The sequence below is a fragment of the Bison bison genome, unplaced genomic scaffold, assembly GCF_000754665.1.
Source record: "Bison bison bison isolate TAMUID 2011002044 unplaced genomic scaffold, Bison_UMD1.0 scf7180017864158, whole genome shotgun sequence".
NCBI lineage: Eukaryota > Metazoa > Chordata > Mammalia > Artiodactyla > Bovidae > Bison > Bison bison.
The window spans coordinates 262,047-286,645 of NW_011494730.1; the positions used below are offsets into that span (position 1 = coordinate 262,047).

At 50.9% G+C, this 24,599-nt stretch overlaps 1 protein-coding gene across 4 annotated transcripts in view; it reads left to right on the plus strand.

The window, feature by feature from the left end:
• The window catches only part of GRIK3 (glutamate receptor, ionotropic, kainate 3), a 247,288-nt gene extending 224,836 nt beyond the window's left edge, over positions 1-22,452 (plus strand). For 3 of the 4 annotated variants that reach the window (XM_010841149.1, XM_010841150.1, XM_010841153.1), the window contains 4 exons: positions 1,811-2,028; positions 13,003-13,225; positions 13,737-13,987; positions 19,944-22,452. In XM_010841149.1, the coding sequence (XP_010839451.1) occupies positions 1,811-2,028; positions 13,003-13,225; positions 13,737-13,987; positions 19,944-20,138 (887 nt within the window). In that variant the 3' untranslated portion in view covers positions 20,139-22,452. The remainder of the gene's footprint in view (positions 1-1,810; positions 2,029-13,002; positions 13,226-13,736; positions 13,988-19,943) is intronic. The other variant, XM_010841151.1, reaches the window with a different exon arrangement.
• The last annotated feature ends 2,147 nt before the right edge of the window (positions 22,453-24,599 follow it).

A 24,599-nucleotide genomic window follows, 5' to 3' on the forward strand; every position in this document is an offset into this window, starting at 1 on the left:
CCCCCCGCTGGTAGCCTAGCTTCTGGAAAGATTTGCAGCTGCTCAAATATCTCAGAAAGCAGAGCACCTGCAAGGAGCAGAGGCTGGAGGACAAGCAGAGCGGGAGGGGACCCCAGCCAGGAAAGACCCCCAGAAGAACCCTACCCCCACAGTCCCTGATGACCAGAAGCCAAATGCGGATTGCCTCTGTCTACGGAGCCACTGTCAGAGCCTCTTATCTCAGGGAATGAGGAGGGAGGCAAGGACCAAAGTCTCTGCCTGGGTTAGGGCCCCACAAAGGGACAAAAAGGGGGCCAAGGAGGGAAGGAGATCCAAGGGGCAAAGAATGTCCCTCTCCCTCTCTCATATGTGTATCCTCAAGGCCTGGCACAAACCCTGGTCCTCAGTGATATCTACCAGCAAGTGCCGCAGGCGTGCATGACTGATGTTATCTCAGCGTGTCCTGAGTGCCCACGACCTGCCAGGCCCTGTGAATGAAGGACCCTGGACCCGAGCAAACTCTCAGCCGTGACAGAGGCCAGGGGTGGGGTCCAACAGAGCCTGACCGAGCTCACCAAGCAAACAACTAAAATAAGTCATTCTCCCTTTGGGGGCACCTCCAGCCCCTCGTTTGGGGGAGGGCCAGGTGGATGAGGCTGGGGTGGGGGTGGGGGAGTGGTCTCCAGCAGCTGGGAAGTGCCAGGCAGCTTGAGGGGGAAGCGCCTCATTCTGCCCCCACGACTAATGAGCGTCCTGAAGCCTCACCTTGCTGTTCTGTCCATCATCTCTGCTCAGTGACAGTTAGGAAAGAACCTGAAGGCCCCGCCACACAGTAATAGCTTCTCTTCCACCTCCTGCTGCTATTCAAAGCATTGGCCCCTGATGTATTCCCCGTGAGGTTTTGATTAGGAGGGAGAAAAATGGGTATGTATTTGAAAAACTCTCCCTTGAGTGATTTCTTTGAGAAAAAAAAATCATCCACATCAAAACAGACGCTTTTCAGATGCAGGTCCAAATATTCTGGAAAGTTCAGGAGTCACTTGCTATTTAAATCTCTTGAAAGCCGCCTAGTTAATTACTTCAGTTAGAAGGTTTCAGCTAAACTGTGCTCCGCACCCAAGGTCGGGAAGGAAGAGTGATCGGCACTCTTTCTATTTCAGCAAAGAGCTTCGAAAAATGTTGATTTTTCTCCGCCTGCAAAGCATCGTACAGCAATCTTATATTTGTATACCACTCGCATTTCCAACACACTTTCCTCCTCGAATTATGTCATTGCAGCAGCACCGTGGTATTTTTGTGAGGCTGGGACAGAGGAAGGACGATGCTTTGCTGAGTTCCAAAGAGAGAAAATGACGGGCACAAGACCACACAGAGAGCTGAGAGCAGGATTTACTCAAGAACCCAGGGGTTCTTGAACTTGGGACACATGCAGGTGCTCAGAGCCTGGGACCACACGTGTGGTTCACAGACACGCATCAGAGGGTCTGACACACCTGTGAAATAAACATTCTGCTTGTGTGTGTTTTTGTCAAGCCGTGGTTCTTGAATGTTAGCCCAGATCAGAATCACCTAGAGGGCTTACTGAACCCAGATTGCTGGGCCTCATCCCTAAAGTTACTGATTCAGTAGGTCCTGGGTGGGACCTGAGAGTGTGCCTTTCTAACAAGTTCCCAGGTGATGCTGTCAGTCCAGGAACTACACTTTGAGAACCACTGGTCTAAGGAAGAGGTCTCAGCTGTTACTAGATTATCAGTGGAGTCTGTGACCCAGAGGACCCAGCAGCCCTGGTTTGGGCATTTTCAGGGACTATTTGTCTCCTCCTTCCTCCCAGGGTCTGAACTGATGCCCAAAGCCCTGTCCACACGCATCATTGGTGGCATCTGGTGGTTCTTCACGCTGATCATCATCTCCTCCTACACGGCCAACCTGGCTGCCTTTCTGACCGTGGAGCGCATGGAATCACCCATAGACTCTGCGGATGACCTGGCCAAGCAAACCAAAATCGAGTATGGGGCAGTCAAAGACGGGGCCACCATGACCTTCTTCAAGGTGAGACCCTCTCCCTCCCTTCACTGTCCTTCCTTAATCACACGGAGCCAGAAATCCCAAGGGCTCAGCCCCTCCCTATTTAGGAACAATTGACTTTGGGGAGCTGTAGTGATTTGACCAACTGGATGGTCCCAGCACAGATCCTAGAAGTTTCCATACCTGAGACAAGCAGCATGAATATGCTGTGTTTCCCTAAATCATCAGAGGAGAACATCAAAGGAAGCTGGAGAAGGGGGAAGGAGAAGCATGGCCCAAAAAATACACAAACAGGCCCTGGAGCCAGTAGGCTCCCTGCCCTTGGCTTTGCATCTCAGGGGCTTTCATCTCCAGGAGGCTGACCTAAGCTTGGGGTGAGCTGGGAAACACCGAGGGGACAGCAGGGGTGCATCCTCCAAGGAAGGCTTAAAACTTGAGCAAGCGTTTACGAATGTTTACCAGCATGTTACACTCGTGGAATGCTGGTGTCCAGGTAAAGCCTCTGTCACCTGCTCAGGTGCCTGCTTTCATGGGGATCTGGCCATGACTTCGTTGCGTCTCCTGTTTTGTAAAGCACTGGCTCACTTCCTTACATTTTTTAACCTTCTACGAGAGTAGCTGAGGGTTTAGGAAACTGGCTGACCCTGACTACCAGTAGCTATAAATGTTCCCCAGTAAATTAAAGTAATAATAACTATAGTTGGCACCACTAAGAGCTCACAGTGGGCCAGGCACTGCGCTGGGCTTCATTTAATCTTCGTGACAAATCCCGTGAAGTAGGTATTGCAGTTATTTCACACGTTTGGAAACTAAGGATCAGAGCCATTAAGGGAGTTGTCCCAAGGACTCACAGCTGAAGCAGCCTGGGTCTGGCCCAGGTCTGCCTTCCTCCAGAGCCCATGTTCTAAGCCGTGGTTCTCAGACTCAGTGTGTGTCCAGATCACCTGGAAGGCTCGGGGAACCCCAGGTTGCTGGGTCCCAGCCTCTGCAGTTACTGATTCAGCAGATCCTGGGGCAGGGCCTGGAAATGTCCATTTCTAATGAGTTTCCAGATGATGCTGATGCTGCTGGTCTGGGGACCACACTTTGAGAATCACTACTCTAATGATTTCTCAGAAATGGTCAGGATTGGGACCTCTGTGGCTCTGAGTCCATTCATTCATGTATTTATTTAGTAGTCAATTGCACTCAGTCAGTCTGAAAGCCTAGGGTGTTTTCCCTTCCACTGGGTCCTGGTTCCCCATCCCCTAGCCCTTGCCTCCTTCCAGGCTGAACCTCTGAGTGATGGATTGAGCCTCCAGTGAGGCCTGAGTGAGAAGAGAAGGAAAGGGTTGGGTGGAAAGCCTTCTACCTCCTGGGCATGGCCACTCTCCTCCCCCTCCCCTGCACTCCATTCCCCTCCTCTACATGCTACCCTGACCTCACCTGTTATGGGCTCTCCCTGGTGGCTGAGGTGGTAAAGAATCTGCCTGCAATGCAGGAGAGCCTGGTTCAATCCCTGGGTCAGGAAGATCCCCTTGAGAAGGGAATGACAACCCACTCCAGTATTCTTGCCTGGTGAATTCCATGGACAGAGGAGCCTGGCAGGGTACGGTCCACAGGGCTCCCTTCTCAAAAGTAGAAGCAGTTCCGTGCTTAGTGAGGAGGAACAAGAGGAAACAGACTCCCCTCTGGAATGCTGCTACTGGCAAACGCAGTCTTCCTGTGAGGTCACCCCCAGGTATTTATTTATAGTGAAGGGGAGATAAAGCATTGTCATAAGCACACTGGGGGCTCTCTGGAACCCTGTGTATGTATTCATGAGGGTGAGCAAGCATGTGAGTATGTGACTGCATGCACGGTGCATGTAGCAGTATATAATGTGTCTATGTATATGCACATGTGTACCTACGTACGAGTCAGCCTGTCTGGGTGCTCGTGTGTCTTTCTGCTTGACCACAAGTGTCTGCATATATGCACTGGTGGGCACATGTGTGCCTGTGTCCCTGTGATCTGGGCATGTGGACACGTGACTATGTGTGAAATATGAGCTCGAGGGTCTACATGTATATATATGTGGAGTGTGCACACATGTCTGTCTGCTTAAATGTCCCCAAAGGTGTGCTTACATAAGTGTGAGTGGGAGGATGGCCCATGTATGTGTGTGTGTGTGTGCGCGCATGCATGCACACGCCTGCTCCTGCCAATCCCCAGGCTGCGGCCCAGCCCTTTGACTATGCCAGAGCATCCCTCATGCATTACACATGAGCCCGTCTCTAAGCAGGGCTCCCGATCAAAGAGAAGCAGCATAAATAAGCCCAGTGCAGGCTCATTGGCGCTGATTGGATGCCCTTGCCTCCCTCCATGCTAAGATGCTCAGATTGGCTTCCAAGAGCCCGGTCCCTGCTCCCCACCGAGCTACTGTCCTCGGCATCAAGCAGCACCTCCCGCAGCCCGCACCGCCCTCACCCACCTTCCCTGCAAATGGTGCAACGAGGAGGGCCGGGGAGGGATGCAGATGCTACCACCCAGCTGGGATGCTGGGGCGGAAGGGCCCAGGCTCACTGGGGCCTTGGGCCAGGAAGAGCAACTGCACAGCCCCTGAAGAACCAGCTCCCCTTCCTCACTCTCCTGATCGCCAGTGAATTCCGCTTGCTGTCTGGCCACCTTGTATCCTGCTTTAATTCAAATGAAGTGCTTCTTGCCCAGCCTCCCTACCAATGGCACCAGCCATGGGACTGTTATGTAGGCAGAGAGGAACCTGAGTGTGGCTACATTAACCACACCTTGGATGATAAGCTAGAAGCAAAGATCCTCCCAGAAGGTCCCTGGACAAACTTACTTCCTCCCTGCCCCGCCCCACCCTGCCTTGCTTAGTCCAAGCCCTCCGCCTCCCCCACACCTGTACCAGGCCTGGGGGTAGCCTCCTTATGGTAGCTTTCAAATTAGAGCTGGAAGGAAACCTGAGCTAAACCTAGAGAATCAGAGGCCCAGAGGGGCTGGGTGAATTGATCAAGGCTCAAAGGAGCTGATGTATGGTCGGTTACTCTGTCTGCACACACACTGCCCTCTCCCACAGCCCCTCTAGGGTCTTCTCCTGGAGGGGTGGGCCTCTCCCCTGCCCATGAGTGTGTACTGCAAGGTTGGCACTAGGGTTGAACAGGAATTGGCTCCAGAGGTTGCCGTTAGATGTCCTGGAGACACTGGCAAAGTCCACAATTACAGTAACATTTATTGAGCACTTACTGTGTGCTAGGCAACGTTCTGAGCACTTTACCTGTATTCACACCTATCATCCTCATGACATCCCTGGAAGGCAGACACTATTACCACCCCCACATCGAACATACAGTGAAAGGAAGGCTCCGAAAGTAACCTGAGTTCATACTTCTTGCCTCATATCTAACAGCCGGTGAAACGCAGCGTTGGGGTTTGAGCCCAAGTAGTCTGGCTCAGAGGCCTGTGCTCTTTGTCCCTGTGTCCATAGCATTTCTCCAAGGAGCCAGCTACCATCCAGGAATTCCTTGGGGGAAGAGTGAAGCCGTATCTTCCATAGCCTAGAACAGTCCTGGTACATTGTAGTTGCTTAAATACTGCACGTTGAGCGGATGCCGTTGCTGGATTAAAGGGTGGAATGAAAAGACGGCAGGAAGCAAGTAAAGCAAACACAGGAGACCGTGTTGAGGCTAAGAGCCCAGCAGGGAGCATCCCTGAAGGTTCCAGAGCCCAGGGCAGATGAACTTTGGTTCTGCGTTTAGCCTGTTTCCAGGTTAAGCTGCAAACCGTCTTAAAAAGCACCCCCTGATGGAGAGGAGCACTCGAGGCAGAGAATGCATCCCCATCCAAAGATGGCAACTGCAGGAAGTGGGGCGCCAGTCTCTCGGGGCGGGGCTCCAGATCCCTTGCCCCCTACTCTGTAGCCTGGGAGACGCGTGGCTGGAGGCAGCCCGTCATTCCAAAGGAAATTTCATTTGAAGAGTTGACAGGGAGCAGCAAGCATCACAAACAGCGTCTCCTGTGTTGTGCTCCCTCCGTCTTGGAAGATAAAAATTAATTAGGAGATAAAAAAGGAGGCCTTTGAAAGTGCTGTTTGGCTGTAAAAATATGTAGGCAAAAATGTAAAGGAGTATGTGGGGAAAGCGTGTTCTCAGCAGGGAGGGCTGGGGAGCTTTGAAGAGAGAGGGTGTTGGAAGGCAGCTTCTCCAAGGATTTAGCCCTCTTTGGTCTTGCGGTAGGAGAGACATCACACGTGGGAGAGACTGTGTGTGAGCCACAGCTGCTTAGGAAAGCGACAGAGCTGGGGACCAAGACTTCCAGGCTCCCAGGGTCCCTGGCACCATCAGGCCCCACTGAGGGTATAGTGTCGCCCCATCCTAGCAACTGAGTCTGGAAGGTGCCTGGAGAGGCCGTCCAGTCCAACTCCCACCTTCCAGTTGCTCAACAGACTCTGCCCTGGGCTGGAAGTCTCAGGAGGGTGCTCCCGAGCTCCACCTCTAATTCCTCCTGAGCTGACTGCTGGCCTCTCTGATGGCACTTAGCAGAAGCAGAATAGGACAGAAATGCAGTGACCAGGCAGAATTGGGTGTGGTGCAGCCTGGCACAGTCAAGTCACATCAGTCTTAGAGTCAGACAGATCAGGACTTGAGTCTTGGCTGTTGTCTCTGCTGGGTGACCATGGGGAAGTCACTTTATTCCTTTGAGCTTCAGTCTGCTCACCTGGATGATGGATTCTGAGTCCCACTGTGCCGCAAGGAGATTCAATGAACTACCGTGTATACAGTGGTTAGACCAGGGCCAGGCACACAGAGGCAAAGGCTTTCTTCCCTGATGTCCCTCCGTATGGCTGACCCAGAAGATGGACAAACTGGCTGGCTCCTTTTCTCCTTTTTCCCTGTAGTCCCCTCCTGAGGCAAACAGGAGCCCCCTGGAGAAACCACAGCCAGTAGACACCTGGAGAACCTCTCATCTTCCAGGTCCCTCCAGATTAGGTCCAGGGGGCATTGTGGAGGAGATTGGTGCCTCTGTCACAGGTTGGCTGTGTACCTCTGTGCAGAGCCGAGCACTTCAGGGGAGCCCAGAAGCCCTCAGAATAGAAGAGACACCGAGCAGGTGGCCCGAGGGGCAGCAACAGGTGCAGGGTCGGCCCGAAGATGATGGGATGTTATTGAGAATGACTCAGTTACTGGTGAGCTCTCTGTGCCTCGGTTTTCTCACTTATGAAATGGGTATAACAATGATACTCCCCCCCACTCCACAGAGGTGATTTTTGAGAAGATTAAAGGGGATAATTTATATAAGCAACTTCAAACCATACCTGACACAGGATATACATGCAATGAATGTCAGCTCATTTCGTGGTTTATTTTCGGTGATACACAGCCCTGTTGAGCCCACAGATATGATTTTAGGGGCCAGATATTTCTTATATATATTATTTAGTGATCAGCATTTTAAAATAGGGAGATTTCTGCATTAAAAAGTCACATATCCAGCTTCTTGAAAACATGAAAGATGGAGTATCACTGAACCAGCGCTCATGCAGAGAGACAGATTGTTGGAAGCCAGGAGGGCGCTCACCCTCTCAGCTTACCAGAACTCCATTCAGCCGTCTTGACGTATTTACAGTATCCCTGCCTGGACCCTGTCAGCCCTGGAGTTTTCTACCACTGAGTCTTATGTCATTTCATTTCTATAGGAACTCTGCACTCTAGAAATTATTATCCCCAATTTCTGGATGAGAAAACCGAGCCTTAAAGAGAATTAAGGAGGCTTAAAAAGATAGAATGATGCCAGCCATTTATCAAGCACATCCTAGGAACTTAGCTCTATGCTAAGTGTATCCCTATTTTACCCATGTGGAAAGGGAGGCTCAGAGATGTAACATCACTTGCCTGTGGTCACAGAAGGAGTTGGCATTTGAACCCAGGTAAGTGCAGTGGGGCCAACCTCTCCCATTACCTCCATCCCCCGCCTGTAGCCCTCACCTCCTCACTCTGCCTACAGGGGCCAGTCTGCAACCCTTACCTCCTGACTCTCCCCTGCACGGGCCAGCCTCAGGGCCTCATGCCGTCTGTAGAAGCAGCTGCTAGGCCAAAGGATCAGCAAGTCTGTGCTGGGAAGGTGGGCAGAGGTGGGGGCCTCAAGGAGCCCCCTGATCCCCATGAAAATAACCCAAGAGACATGATTAACTGCTTGAGTATGTGGATCCAATAAGGCCAAAGACTCCACATCCAGGGATAAGGAAGCCAATTAATCTGGGAAAAGGTCTCCTCTCCAGTATGGAAAATACCCGAGGTCTCGCATGGAATCACATTGCCACTGCCTCCCCGCATACATTCCCTGAGATTCAGCTCCCTTTGGAATTGATTTATGTTTATATATATATATACCTATATACATTTTCTTGTACAGAAATGTTAAATTCTCAAGATTAAATATCTTCAGTTGGGGAAAATCAATTTACTTCTTTGAGAAGGCTAGAATTGAAAGTCATGAGCCTGAAACTTACTTTCTTGCCAATTTCACTGATAAAAAAAGCCTCTCCGTCCTGGCGTGTCGCCCTGTATCAGCTGCTCCAAACGATTCCATTAATTGATTGGGTGACTGGCCCTGAAACAGCGCTTCTTATGGTTCCCACTGGAGCTGGGGGACAGGCAGGATTGAATTGGAGCCATAGTGATGTGGGACCTCCCCTGGGGTGGTCACTACTTGGGCCAGTGATGGAACTCGGACCGCTGGTGACCCGGCCCAGGAAGGTGGGAGAGGGGCTGAGATTCCAGGAAGGGCCCTGGCTGTAACCCTCCCTGCCTCAGAGGTACCAGAAGGAAGTTTCTCAGGGATGTACTCGGAATCATGGAATATCACTTAAGGACGGGACAGAATCTAAGGGGAATTAGAAACCATGAGTGGGTTTTGTGGAAAATGGCGATCCCAAGATATGAGACAACACAGGGGCTGGCCTTTCTGGGGAGGCAGGTTTCGGGCTCATCTGCCTGCAGGTGATGGAGATAGTGAATTTGCTGACACTGGAGCCAGGAGAGCAGGAACTATGGAAATCAGTATCACAGCCAGCTTCCCGCTTTATTGTTACTTTTCACCTGAACTGGCCCAAGTTCTCCGGTGTCCTTTCCCATCGTCCTCATCCTGGTCCTTTACCTGCTGCAGGCGTCTCTCCTCAAAGCCCATCAGCCCCAATACCAGTCCCTCCCCACTCCAGCCTCCAATGGGAATTTCTGTCTACATTTATGATGGGGTGTTCCTGGGAAGAGCATATGTTTTGATGTCTGGCAGGCCTGTGTATAGGAGGAACTAGGTGTTGGGGTGTTAAGGAAAAGGACTCAGGGAAGGGTTTCCAGAAACAGGAGAAGTTCATCCCTTCTGACACAGAGGGAATGGGATAAGGCTCCCTGAATGGTTCATTGTCAAGTTACTGATGGCTAGTTGTGGGGAGAATGAGTAGGTAAGCTGGGTGAGGAGTAGAGATGGCGGGATGGTTGGTGATGGGTAGGTGGACAAGAGAATGGGTGGGTATTGGATGGATGGATAAATAGGTAAAAGACTGGGTGGATAGTTGCATAGTTAGTAGAATGAATTGGTGTGTAGATAGTGTGAGAGGATAGGTGAGAATACAAACATGACAAAAAGAGAATAGATGGGCGGTGGATGGGTGGGTGGATGGATATGTAGATGGAAGGATAGATAGTTGGATGGATGGACACATTGGGAGATAGAAGGGGAGCCCTGATGGCCTCAGCCACTCCTAATTCCCACCTCTAGGAGAAGAAGGAGAATTTGGAAAGCAGGAGGGACTGGGATGGAAAAGGAGTTGAGGTGCTAAAATCACTGATGAGAGAATAGTATTTAGTTTTTATATATCTCAGGCTTCCCTGGTAGCTCAGGTGGTAAAGAATCTGCCTGCAACATGGGAGACCTGGGTTCAATCCCTGGGTTGGGAAGATCCCCTGGAAGAGGGCATAGAAACCCACTCTAGTATTTTTGCCTGGAGAATCCCATGGACAGAAGAGCCCAATGGGCTACAGTCTATGGGATTGGAAAAGAGCTGGACACGACTTAGCAACTAAACAACAACAACAAACCAAGAAAGCAGAGTGCCTGAGGCCGTGTGTCCCTGGGAAGCAGGAATGACTGGACTTGGATAATCTTATTAGAGGAATAGTTGCAACTGATTATCTGAGAAAGTGACTATATTGGGAATAAAAGCAGCTTGTGTCAGCATGTGTGTAAGAGAGTATATCAGTTACCTGCTGCTACATAACAAATTACCCCAAACTTAGTGTCTTAAAACAACAATATTATGATCTCTCAGTCTGTGGGTCAGGAATCAGCACAGCATAGCTGGGTCGTCTGCAAAGGGCCTCTCACAGGCCAGGATTCTTGTGGTGGCTAACGCTGCACCTCCAGGTCCAGCTTTCAAACTCACTCAAGTAATAGTTGGCAGCCTTCAGTTCCCCCTAGGCTGTTGGACTGAGGGCTTCCGTCTCCCCACTGACTGTTGGCTAGAGGCTGCCCTCTGATCCTTGTCATGTGGACCTCTCCACGGGGCAGCTCACAGCATAGCAGTGAGCTTCCATCAGAGCAGCAAGCCAGAGAGAGTACAAGCAAGGCAGAAGTCAGCCTCTCCTGTAACTTAATCTCAGATGTGAGATTTCCCATCACTCGTGGAAAAAGTGAAAGTGAAAGTCGCTCAGTCGTGTCTAACTCTTTGCGACCCCATGGACTGTAAAGTCCATGGAATTCTCCAGGCCAGAAAACTGCATTGGGTAACCTTTCCCTTCTCCAGGGAATCTTCCCAACCCAGGGATGGAAACCCGGTCTCCCGCATTGCGGGCAGATTCTTTACCAGCTGAGCCACAAGGGATGCCCAAGAATAGGGGAGGGGTAGCCTATCCCTTCTCTAGCAAACCTTCCTGACCCAGGAATCAAACCCAGGTCTCCTGCAGTACAGGCAGATTCTTTACCAGCTGAGCTATCAGGGAAGCCCATCACTCCTGGGGGGCAGGGGTTAAAAGCAAGTCACTGGGCCCAGCCCACACTGCAGGGGAAGGGATCTCACCAGGGTGTGAATCCCAGGGACAGCGATCATTGGAGCCAGTTTGAAGCTTCAGACTATGAGAATCTGGGCAGGAAAAGGGACAGAGTTAGAGCAGACCCGAGGGAAAAGCTGGAGGGGGCAGAGTCTGGGTAGCAGAAGTTATCTAGAAAATAAGAGATGTCTGGAGAGTCCAAAGAGCTGAAAATCAGGAATGTTCCTAAGGGCAAGAGCAGTTAAGTGTGGGGTTGGGGTGGGGAGCATCTGGGGCTACAGGAGGATGAAAAAGTTGAGGAGCAGGAATAGCTGATCATGGGACAGGCTGAGGATAGGCAGGAGTGGGATCAGCCAGCTTGCTGCTCCAGTGGAACCCACTGAGGGGCTCCAGGCATCTGAGCCCTCCCAGACCTTCGGCTTCAGGGCAGATAAACTTGCAGGAGGAGAGTGTCTGTGAAGGTGCCCTCAGACCCTATGCCCAAAGGAGGCATCACTGGCACTCAAGAGATTCTGGGCTCAGGTGGAATCTCGAGTGAGGCGCTGCCTGCTGCTCTGGGGCTCCCTCCTCCCCAGGCACTTTTAGAGAGACAGCCCTTAAAACTAGGAGGCACCTGGAGAGTCGAAGGTCCACTGTCCTCCCAGCCCCCTCCCCCACCACTCCTGACAGTCACAGCTTCTCCCTTCTCCCCAGCCCCACACCAGCCTCTTGGAGCACACTCATGCCATCACGCACCCCGGAAATGGGCCAGGTGCCAGTCAGACAGGCCGATATCACAGACAGGCACAGCCAGACTCAGAAAAAGCCGGGGACAGTGGGGACTGCAGAGCCACCTGCTCCCCTGGGATGCATGGAGGGCTGATCCCTGCTGGGAGCAGGCAGCCGGCAGACACTAAGATCCCAAGAAATCTCGTGAAGGCATGCACCTTGTTCTGCCCAGTCCTTTCCGGCAGCAAGAGACACTGAACCTCTCCTGGCCCCAGGCCCTCCCTGAGTTCCCCCAGCTGGGGATCAAGCACAACAGTCCACACACCAGCCTGTTGTCAAGGATGCTGGTTCCACCAAGGCAGCAGCATCCAGCCCGGGACACCCTGGAACCAGAGGGTGAGGGGGCGTCCAGACTACCTGCTCTGACTACCCCTACTCTCCTGCCCTCTCAGCAATTCTTACCCTGCTTCTTTTTCACTATATTGATGGAGAACAAACAGGAACCCTTGCCTGAGACAAACGTTCCCCAGGAACATGGTGCATAAGAGGGACTGCTTGAAGTGGGAGTAGGGGGCCCAGAATCCACCGAGCTTTGCCCTCCTCAGCATCCACCCACCTTCCCGGCCACCCTCACAGCGGTTTCTAAGAGGCAGGGAAGCTCAGTGGTTAGGAGCATGGACTCTGGAGTCAGATAGCCCGGTTTTGCCAGTTTGTGTCTGAGTAAATCAGGCAAATTGAGGCACAGCTAAACTCCATTCTTTTATCTGTAAACTGGAGCTAGTGATAGTACTGGGTTGGCCGAAAAGTTCATTTGGGTTTTTCCATAAGATGCCATGGAAAAACCAAAACAAAATTTTGGCCAACCCATACCTGTCCCCTCTGACTATGGGGAAGAATCAGTGAGTTCATGCAGGTAAAGCACTTGGAACATGACCTACATGTGTTTAATTGTTTAATAAATCTTAGAGAAATAAACAAATTTTTAAAGAAAAGCCTGAAGACCTCTTGTGCCACAGCAAAGAGTCAAGGGTTTCCATGTGGGTGGACCTGAGTCTGACTCTCAGCTTTACGATCAGATGCCACGTGTTTGAGGACATACCCTCCCAGGGCCTCAGTTTCCACATCTGAGCAGTGGGTGGAACTCACTCACTCTAAGGACTGTGCACAGGATTCAGTGACCCAGGCCCTGCTGAGAGTGAGCAGTGCTTGGCCCCTGTGTGGTCAGTAACTGTGTGTGCATCACCCCCACTGCTTCCCCGTGGCCCAGAAATCCAAGATCTCCACCTTCGAGAAGATGTGGGCCTTCATGAGCAGCAAACCTTCGGCGCTGGTGAAGAACAACGAGGAGGGCATCCAGCGGACGCTGACGGCCGACTACGCACTGCTCATGGAATCGACCACCATCGAGTACGTCACTCAGAGGAACTGCAACCTCACCCAGATCGGGGGCCTCATCGACTCCAAGGGCTATGGCATCGGCACGCCCATGGGTGAGCACAGGGGCTGCAGACAGGAGGGCGGCGGGGGACAGAGGTGGGCAAGACCCCCAGGTTCACTCTTGCACACACGTGGCCTCCCACTCCCTCTCTCAGATCACCCCCTGAGCCTTGAAAGGGCTCAGCCCAGAAACAAAACGGCAGAGTCATAAGCCTCATGTGGTCAGCGCAGGCCTGAGCAGAGGAGACCCGGGAGCAGACAGAGATGGGGGTCAGTTAAGGTCTTGCCTCCTCTCTCTGACTTCATCCCTGCTGAGGCAGCTCAGATACACTGGGCCTTCCAGAGGCCTGCGGGGACAGGGATTCATAGGCAAGACTCTCCACCCTGGATCCGTGGAGACACCATTGATGAATTAAAAGAGGGGCCTCCTGGCACTGGGGGTCCCCTTCGGAAGAGTGTGCTGAGAGAGCTAGTGACGGTGGCTAGCCCCTGCCAGGGTGTTGGCAGGGGCGCACAGACGGGCTGAAGGCCACTGATGGCCAGGGCCCCCTCTCCCCCACCCAGGCTCCCCGTACCGGGACAAGATCACCATTGCCATCCTGCAGCTCCAGGAGGAGGACAAGCTGCACATCATGAAGGAGAAGTGGTGGCGGGGCAGCGGGTGTCCCGAGGAGGAAAACAAAGAGGCCAGCGCCCTGGGCATCCAGAAGATCGGGGGCATCTTCATCGTCCTCGCCGCCGGGCTGGTCCTGTCTGTGCTGGTGGCTGTGGGCGAGTTTGTGTACAAGCTCCGCAAGACCGCAGAGCGAGAGCAGGTAAACCTCCAAGAGCTGGAGCGGGCCCGGGGAAGGTACGGAACAGATCAGGGGCCACACTGGCTTCACACTCCTTAGGTGCCAGGGGCAAGGTGGTGTCCGATCCCACCCCTCCCCCCATAGCCCACTCTGCGTCCCATTCTCCAGGAAGCCCTACCAGCCCCATTCTGCACGCTTTCCCATCATGCTGGCTCCATGCTAGGCCATGCCCATCATCCCCAGCTGGACCACACACTAGCCTGGTCGGGTCTTCCTGCCTCCTCTCTTTCTCTCCACCAGCTGCTTTCCATACAGCAGCCGGTGCCCTGTTTAAAACTTAATTCGAACTATGTCGTTCCCCTGCATAAACCCCTCTAGGGTAATTGTGGATGCTTCGTGATGCTTACATAGGGGTTCATTATACTGTTCTCTTCATTTCTGCATATTTTTGGAAATTTCCATAATCAAAAGTTTAACAGAGAAAAAGAGTTAAGAGGGTTAACCCAAGCTTGCTAGGTTCACCCCCTCTGATTAATTCACGTGTGGTTGGGCAGTGGTTCTGGGTCCCAGTAGCAAATTGGAATCACAGGGAGAAAGTGTTTTAAGTGCTAATACCCTGGCCTCACTCCCAGAGACTATGTTTTAATTAGTCTGTGGTGGCCCCTGGGAATGGCTTCTTAAGAAAGTGTACGGAATGATTTGAATGTGTACCTTGAGTGGAGGGCCAGTGGTCTGTGGGGAAGCTCTTCTCACAGGGAAGTTGAAAAGGAGACAGGACAAGTGTGGAAGAAGATTGCAGTTAAGTCTTCTGTATAAGATGCACTTACACATCCACCCAAAATTCAGTGGAGTCGTTTCTAATCAGTAAGCCAGAGTGAGCAAAGAGGAAGGGCAAAGATGATTCTTGGTGTTCAAGTTCTCACAGGTGTGAGAAAAGGGACATGTTACCACATTGCTCAGGAGGAGTCCAAGAGTGTAAGTTTCTGGAAGGTAACTCTGCAGTATGGCCAGAGTCTTTAAAGGAGGCTACATGTTTTGATCAGTCAATTTCTACTTTTAGAAATGTACCCAATGGAAGTGGCCAAAACATGTGCAATTTTATTGACAAGAATGTTCATTGACGTGTTCATTGTAATGTGAAAAAAAAATGTGAGAAAACCTAAATGTTCAATAATTGGGAATGGTTTTAAAAATTATGATTCATCTAAGAAGAACAATCAAATCCTTTAGGTTACATTAGAATTACATTACAATTGAAATGCGCTCCAAATTCCACTAAAAAGCCTACAGGATCTAGTCCTTACCCACCTCTCCAGCTTCCTCTTTCCCACTCTCCCCTCTCTTACTCTGCTCCACACACACTGGCCACGTTTTTAGTCCCTAACCAGCCAAGCACATTTCTGCCTTAGGGCCTTTGCACATGCTGTTCCAGCACCCTGCACTGTGCTTCTCCCAGAGCCCCATATTCTTAGAGTCTTCTGGTCATCAGCTGAAGCTCAAGTAGTCTTTCCCACCTATCCCCACTCCCCACCCAACTCTATCCCATTTCAATGCTTTATTCTCTTAATCGTTATCTCTTTCTGAAACTATTTATTTGTTCACATGTATATTATCTGTTTCTATCCCATCATCAGTGTTCCCTGAGCGCTAGGACCTTGTCTGTATTTTTCAGTGCTCTGTTCCTAACACCTAGAACATCAGTGCCTGGCACAGAGTTCAGCTCAGTTCAGTTCAGTCGCTCAGTCATGTCCAACTCTTTGTGACCCCATGGACTGCAGCACACCAGGCCTCCCTGTCCTTCACCAACCCCAGAGTTTACTCAAACTCATGGCCATTGAGTCAGTGATGCCATCCGACCATCTCATCCTCTGTCATCCCCTTCTCCTCCCACCTTCAATCTTTCCCAGCATCAGGGTCTTTTCAAATGAGTCAGTTCTTCGTATCAGGTGGCCAAAGCACTGGAGTTTCAGCTTCAACATCAATCCTTCCAATGACTATTCAGGACTGATTTCCTTTAGGATGGACTGGTTGGATCTCCTTGCAGTCCAAGGGACTTTCAAGAGTCCAACAGTTCAAAAACATCAATTCTTCAGCGCTCAGCTTTCTTTATAGTCCAACTCTCACATCCATACATGACCACTGGAAAAACCATAGCTTTGACTAGATGGACCTTTGTTGACAAAGTAATGTCTCTGCTTTTTAATGTACTGTCCAGGTTGGTCATAACTTTTCTTTCAAGGAGCAAGCATCTTTTAATTTCATGGCTGCAGTCACCATCTGCAGTGATTTTGGAGCCCAAAAAGAAAAGTCGGACACTGTTTCCACTGTTTCCCCATCTATTTGCCATGAAGCGATGGGACCAGATGCCATGGATCTTAGTTTTCTGAATGTTGAGCTTTAAGCCCACTTTTTCACTCTCCTCTTTCACTTTCATCAAGAGGCTCTTTAGTTCTTCTTCACTTTCTGCCATAAGGGTGGTGCTATCTGCATATCTGAGGTTCTTGATATTTCTCCTGGCAATCTTGATTCCAGCTTGTGCTTCATCCAGCCCAGCAATTCTCATGATGTACTCTGCATATAAGTTAAATAAGCAGGGTGACAATATACAGCCTTGACGTACTCCTTTTCCTATTTGGAACCAGTCTGTTGTTTCATGTCCAGTTCTAACTGTTGCTTCCTGACCTGCATACAGATTTCTCAAGAAGCAGGTTGGGTGGTCTGGTATTCCCATCTCTTTAAGAATCTTCCACAGTTTGTTGCGATCCACGCAGTCAAAGGCTTTGGTGTAGTCAATAAAGCAGAAATAGATGTTTTTCTGGAATCCTCTTGCTTTTATCAATGATCCAACAGATGTTGGCAATTTGATCTCTGGTTCCTCTGCCTTTTCTAAATCCAGCTTGAACATCTGGAAGTTCACGGTTCACATACTGTTGAAGCCTGGCTTGGAGAATTTTAAGCATTTCTTTACTAGAGTATGAGATGAGTACAATTGTGTGGTAGTTTGAACATTCTTTGGTATTGCCTTTCTTTGGGATTGGAATGAAAACTGACCTTTTTCAGACCTGTGGCCAGTGGTGAGTTTTCCAAATTTGCTGGCATATTGAGTGCAGCACTTTCACAGCATCATGTTTCAGGATTTGAAATAGCTCAACTGGAATTCCATCACCTCCACTAGCTTTGTTCGTAGTGATGCTTCCTAAGGCCCACTTGACTTTGCATTCCAGGATGTCAGGCTCTAGGTGAGTGATCACACCATTGTGGTTATCTGGGTCATGAAGATCTTTTTTGTACAGTTCTTCTGTGTATTCTTGTCACCTCTTCTTAATATCGTCTGCTTCTGTTAGGTCCATACCATTTCTGTCCTTTTTTGTGCCCATCTTTGCATGAAATATTCCCTTGGTATCCCTAATTTTCTTGAAGAGATCTCTAGTCTTTCCCATTCTATTGTTTTCCTCTATTTCTTTGCATTGATCACTGAGGAAGACTTTCTTATCTCTCCTTGTTATTCTTTGGAACTCTGCATTCAAATAGGTATATCTTTCCTTTTCTCCTTTGCTTTTCATTTCTCTTCTACTCACAGCTATTTGTAAGGCCTCATCAGACAACCATTGCCTTTTTGCATTTCTTTTTCTTGGGGATGGTCTTGATCCCTGTCTCCTGTACAATGTCATGAATCTCCATCCATAGTTCTTCAGGTACTCTGTCTATCATATCTAATTCCTTGAATCTGTTTCTCACTTCCACTGTATAATCATTAAGGGATTTGACTTAGGTCGTACCTGAATGGTCTAGTGGTTTTCCCTACTTTCTTCAATTTAAGTCTGAATTTGGCAATAAGAAGTTCATGATCTGAGGCACAGTCAGATCCTAGTCTTGTTTTTGCTGACTGTATAGGGCTTCTCCATCTTTGGCTGCAAAGAATATAATCAATCTGATTTCAGTGTTGACCATCTGGTGATATCCATGTGTAGAGTCGTCTCTTGTGTTGTTGGAAGAGGGTGTTTGCTATGACCAGTGTGTTCTCTTGGCAAAACTCTATTAGCCTTTGCCCTGCTTCATTCCGTATTCCAAGGCCAAATTTGCCTGTTACTCCAGATGTTTCTTGACTTCCTACTTTTGCATTCCAGTTACCTATAATGAAAAGGACATCTTTTGGGGGTGTTAGTTCTAGAAGGTCTTGTAGGTCTTCATAGAACCATTCAACTTCAGCTTCTTAAGCATTACTGGTCAGGGCTTGGATTACCGTGATACTGAATGCTTTGCCTTGGAAATGAACAGAGATCATTCTGTCGTTTTTGATACTGCATCCAAGTACTTCATTGGACTCTTTTGTTGATCATGATGGCTACTCCATTTCTTTGAAGGGATTCTTGCCCACAGTAGGAGATATGATGGTCATCTGAGTTAAATTCACCCATTCCAGTCCATCTTAGTTCACTGATTCCTAGAATGTCGACGTTCACTCTTGCCATCTCCTGTTTGACCACTTCCAATTTGCCTTGATTCATGGACCCAACATTCCAGGTTCCTATGCAATATTGCTTTTTACAGCATCGGACTTTACTTCTATCATCAGTCACATCCACAACTGGGTGTTGTGTTTGCTTTGGCTCCATCTCTTCATTATTTCTGGAATTATTTCTCCACTGATCTCCAGTAGAATATTGGGCACCTACTGAACTGGGGAGTTCATCTTTCAGTGTCACATGGACTACAGCCTTGTATAACTCAATGAAACTATGAGTCATGCTGTGTAGGGCCACCCAAAACAGACAGATCATGGTGGAGAGTTCTGACAAAACATGATCCACTGGAGAAGGGAATGGCAAACCACTTCAGTATTCTTGCCTTGAGAACCCCACGAACAGTATAAACAGTATGAAAATGGCACAGAGTAGGTCTCGGTAAATAGTTGCAGAATGAAGAGGGGAGGAAGGGAGGGAAGATGTCCTGCATTTAGCGGAGGAACAAGAGGAAGCTTGGTGAGGTTACACAGAGGGTAAGAGACAGAATTCAAAGCCAAGTCCTCGTTCCCCAGTACCATATGACCTAACTACAACCTATCTGAGTGCTGATGCCCAGGCCTCCCCGGGCAAGTTGAGGCATTGACAGCCTGCTGCCTTCTCGACAAGCCATGGGACAGCCTCTGGCAGCTGGTCTCGTAGAAGCCACTGCCATCAGATACCTGTGGGCAGTGCTGCACTTGAGCTGTCCCTCTTGGATGCCCACAGGGACCCAAGCCAGCAAAAGCCCTACAGGGACTGCCTTCCCAGTGAGAAATCTGTACTAGACTTTCCTGAATGGGAGCAAAGTGACTCCTCCCTTCAGTGGGAACCCCTTTCACAGAGGTTATCCATATATTCATCAAGTGTTTCTTAAGCCCTGACTCTGAGCCAGGCCTAGAGCTGGAGGCTGGGCTCATAGGATGAAACTGCTGGTTCCTGCCCTCAGAAGCTAGTAGAGAAAAGTCAGGCAGGTGAACTACTCAGACTTTAATGTGCATGCCAGTCAGAACCACAGTTTGTTCATCAGTAAAATGGGGCTAAGATGATATCACCTTAGATTCCAACAAGGACGTGATGCTTTCTGGGCTGCTCTCCAAACTACCTGGGCTTCCCTAGTGGTTCAGTGGTAAAGAACCCACCTGCCAATGCAAGAAATGAGGTTCAATCCCTGGGTTGGAAAGATCCCCTGGAGAAGGAAATGGCAACCCACTCCAGTATTCTTGCCCAGGAAATCCCATGGACAGAGGAGCCTGGCAGTCCATGTGGTTGCAAAAGAGTTGGACACAACTTAGCGACTAAACAACAACAACTCACACTAATCACCTTGCAGTGGGCAGAGGGCAGGTGGCGAAAAGGTGTGAAGGAAACCTGGAGGCCTTAGCACAGGCTCTGGGAGGAAGGGGAGGAGTTGGCTGGAGTTCCATGGCCAGGCCTCACCCCTGTGCTCCTTTCCCTCCCACCCCCGACCCCAGCGTTCCTTCTGCAGCACCGTGGCTGACGAGATCCGCTTCTCCCTTACCTGCCAGCGTCGGGTCAAGCACAAGCCACAGCCTCCCATGATGGTCAAGACTGACGCCGTCATCAACATGCACACATTCAACGATCGCCGGCTTCCAGGCAAAGACAGCATGACCTGCAGCACATCATTGGCCCCCGTGTTCCCCTAGGCACAGGTGGGGTGGGGACTGCCGGCCTGGGGGCAGGGTGGAGGAAAGCAAAGGAGACTGGAAGAACATCCCCAAGCCCCACACTGGACTTGGGGACCAGAGCTGCTGCCTGCCTGTTGGGCCAAGAGCCCTCTGCCCTTACCTACCAGGAAACCAGCAGGCCCCCAGGCCAGCTGCTTGGGCTTCACCCTCCTCTTGTTTCTTCTGTGGGTTTCTAAAGCTGCCAGCCAAGACAGCCAAGGCCAAAGGAAGCACATGCCTCTCTCAGGCCAAATTCACCTGCCCCTCAACTCTCTTCTATAGTCAGAAGTTTCTACCATGGCCCTGCAGGGGCCAAAGAAAACAGGAAACAGCTCTCATGTTGCCGCTCCTTCCCCACGAGGGCAGGCCTCCTGGAACTTGACTATGAGACCAGAGACACAGACCTTGGGTACCGAAAAGGATGTTATCGTTTGGCTGCCGATGGGAGCTGAAGCTGGAGGACAGCCACCCCACATGCCTGGTCAGAAGGAAGAACTCATCCCCCAGGGGCTGCTCACATGGTCCTCATCTCCTGGACTTGACACCACCCATGGTGGAGCCCCTGTTTGGGCAAAGTTAAAGGCAGGAGCCTCGCAGGGAAAAAGAGGAGTTTGGAGTCTGGGAGAGAGGAGGATGCACAGAGAATGCCAATTTGAATTCTTCCGGACAATGTCCCAAAGGGTCCCGCTCCTCTAGAAGGTCTCTAGGAGTGGGAGAGTGGTCAGAGCAAATTCTCCTCCCCATTGTGACCGGAGGAGAAAGGACCCGCGGGATCTCTCGCAAAGGATGCCCGGAGACTCGGCCAGAGGAACAGTGGATTCCATGGAAATCCCACAGGCCCTCGAGCCATTGGATTTTATTTTGCTGGTTTCCAAGCTGTTTTCTAAACCCCGGTGGCATTAGGACGCTTGAGCTCTTTGCCATCTACTCTTCAGCAGCTCCCCATTCCTGGCCAGTTGACCTTGACCGTATTCTGTCATCATGGAAGGAGGAAAGTAGCCTAGATTGACGTGAACATTGTCACCTTCCTCCAAGGAGGATCAAGTCCACGGCACAGGCTCACTTTGGGGTAGATGGGGAAAGCTGGATTGGGGGGCGCTTAAAGAACTCCATGCCTCCTGGACTTGTCAAACCTGAAGATGCCCCCCAGAGAAAGAAAATTTCCAGGGAGCAGAATAGCCTCCCTGGTAGAGGCCCCTGGAGTGGGGAGGCTAAAGCTGCCTCCTGGAGGATTAACCAAAGACCCCACACAGAGATACAAGGTTGTGGTGGCCCCTGGTCTCTTGTCCAGAGGAGCTGGGACCTTGTGGGGTTTGGGGGTTCAGCAGAGGAGGTGCAGCGAGGGGTGGGCCAGGTGATATGTGGGTTCCAGCCAGCTGGGACAGATACTCTAGGTCTGAGACGTAAGATTCTGGGAGGAGAACGAGACGTGGAGGGATTAGGAACAAAGTGTCCTTAAAGAGAGCATGATGAGGCCAGCAAGGCTGCCCATGGCCAAGGGCAGAGGGCAGGCTTTGTGCCAGGGAAAGGGGGCTGGAAATCTGTACAGAGACCAGGAGACACCAGCCAGCCACCCCCTGCCGCTCTTCTGCTACTGCTTGGGACCCTGGTTAAGAAAAGAGTCACATTTAGGTCTCAAGAACCTTCTCAGCTGGGGTGAAGGGTAATCTCTAACTCTCCTCAGGAGTCCCAAAGCAGGAGAGCACAGTGGACACATGGGATAACTATCGTCCCTTCTCCAAACTGGGCCAAACCAGCTGGTTCCCAGGGCCACAGCAGTTCTGACAGGCTGTGAGCACTGGAGGTGGGAGAAGAGGGATGGAATGCCACGTGGCCAACACACATCATGATAGGAAAAGCCATGCTGTTGTGAGCTCCTGGATGTAGGAATGTATGTGTGTCTGTGTGTGCGTGCGCATATATGTGTATCTTCATATGTCTGATCTTTGGGGGCTGGGCATGAAGGATAAATGAGGGCATGTAACAGAGTCCTGGGCATGCAATAATAGGAGAATCCTTTGGGTTCTGATGTGTGTGTGTGTGCACATGTGTGTGAATTTGGGGTGAAGGAGATAAATCTGGACAAGCAGCAGGACCCCATACATGTAAAAACAGGAGAAGCCATGCCATATTGGGGTTCTGGTGAGTATACATATGTATACATATGTGAACAACTGTGTATGCTTATGTGTGTGTGTGTGTGTGTGCGCGCGCTTTTGTGCACCTAATGGCAGAGGGTGGAGGACAAGATAAAATATGTTTTAATGGAGAAGCTACTGCTGCTGCTAAGTTGCTTGAGTCATGTCCGACTCTGTGCGACCCCATAGACGCCAGCCCACCAGGCTCCCCCGTCCCTGGGATTCTCCAGGCAAGAACATTGGAGTGGGTTGCCATTTCCTTCTCCAATGCATGAAAGTGAAAAGTGAAAGTGAAGTTGCTCAGTCATGTCCGACTCTTCGCAACCCCATGGACTGCAGCCCACCAGGCTCCTCTGTCCATGGGATTTTCCAGGCAAGAGTACTGGAGTGGGGTGCCATTGCCTTCTCCAATGGAGAAGCTAAATAAGTTTAAATGGAGAAGCCATGTCATCCAGGGGTCTGTTTGTGAGCACGTGTGCATGTGTGTGTGCAGTGGAGGGAACTAGACCGGTGCACAGCACAAGGGAGTGCATGTTGTATGTGAGGAGCCACGTGGGCCTGGACTTCATGTGTGTGTGTTCACATATGTGTGTTCAAACGTGCGCATATGTTCCAGCTCACAATAGGAGCAGAAATGGACAATCAGGAAGGGAACTAGAGTCTGGGTAGACTTCTGCCATGGAGAGAGGTCATTTGTCACAAAGATTTGCTGAGATTACATAGGCCTGGGGAGACTGGCCAAGTGGGGAGGAAACTCTTTAGGGACCCACAGCTCGTGACTCCTTTGCTCTCTGTGGAGTGTCCTATTTGAAGGGGAAATGACTGTTTTGGGCAATTTCCAGATAACCAGATTCTGATGAAGGTATTTGCCAATTTTTTCTCACCAATCACAGACATGAGCCACTCTCTTTATGTGGTCTACTTTCATAGCACACGCCCATGTCCATGTTCGTATTACACACTCGACCGTGTGTGTGCTTTTGTGTGTGACACGCCATGAACGTGTCATTTCTTCTGAGGCTATGCACATATATAGACTGTGATGGCAGGAGGACTAGGAGGTGGTGGGGTAGGAAGAGCGTCATCAAAGGAGGGGAGGAAGGTGGAACTCAGTGGCACAATTCCATTAGGGAAATCCCCTGAAAGGGACTGAAAGTATTTCTCAAGTCCTACATGGAGATGGGAGGACACGCAGCCTGATGTCGCCTTCCATTCAAGCCTTACGTCCGTGTGTGGATAATGGCTCCAACTCTGCCTGATGACCTGTGTTTGTCTCCGAGACCAGCCCAGCATTCAGAGTGCAGCGGAGGTCGCTTCTCTCGGAATGTGAGCTCTGTCCCAGGGGACGGATGTGCTGCTGCGTCTTGGGGTGGGAGCCAGGGAACTATTCCCAGCGAGGTGGGCCAAGTGGAAATAATGTTCAGGCCCACCTGCCCGCGGGCGTGGATCTGAGCCATGGCGAGTGCGCGCCCACCTGCCCGCGGCGTGGATCTGAGCCATGGCGAGTGCACGTGGGCACACACGGAGGCACTGAGGTCATGGCAGCTCAACACTGGTTTGAATAGAGCGGAGGATGGGACTGGCCCAAGCAGGCACTGGACTGTTCCTGTCCAGCACATATCGGCCCTGAAGAGAAGAGCACCCCTACCTTCCACCTCCATCCCCCACCCCAAAACGCCAGTGCCTCCCCTCAGCCTGCTCCAACTGGCCAGATTGAGGGGCAGCGCTGGATACACACACACCCTGCCAAGGCCCTGGGGGTGGGGCCACGAGGCCTCCTTTTCTCTCTCCCCTTGACCTGTTACTGGTCCATCTTCTGTGGACAGATAAGAAAAATCTGAGAACTTTGTCACCATTCAGTGGGCCCCACGCTGGGCGTGTGTCTCAAGACAGGTAAGGCCCCCTTGGCGAAGGGGCTGACTCTGAGTCTCTGAAGGGTGGGAGCACCTCCCCTGCTCACAGCCAAGACTCTGTCTCCACTAGCCGAGCCCACGGGTTCCCCACAAGGCCCCAGGCATGGGCAGAGGGCAAGTCCAGCCCTGGATGGAGGAGGGCTCTGGCAGTGGAGAGAAGGCTCCACGTGGTTGGAAGTCACTCCCTCCCGAAGCCCCAGGAAAGCAGAAGTCAGACACAGGCACCCGCTCACCCAGAACAGTGGGAAGCTCCCTCCCCGACATCTCCCAGGTGGGCGTGCCATGTGTGGGCTGGCGGCTGTGGCTTCATCACTCAGCATGAAGCCCATCCCTTCCCAGACCCTTCCCAGCTCTCTGCTCCGGCCCACATCTCTGGTCCCATGTGGACA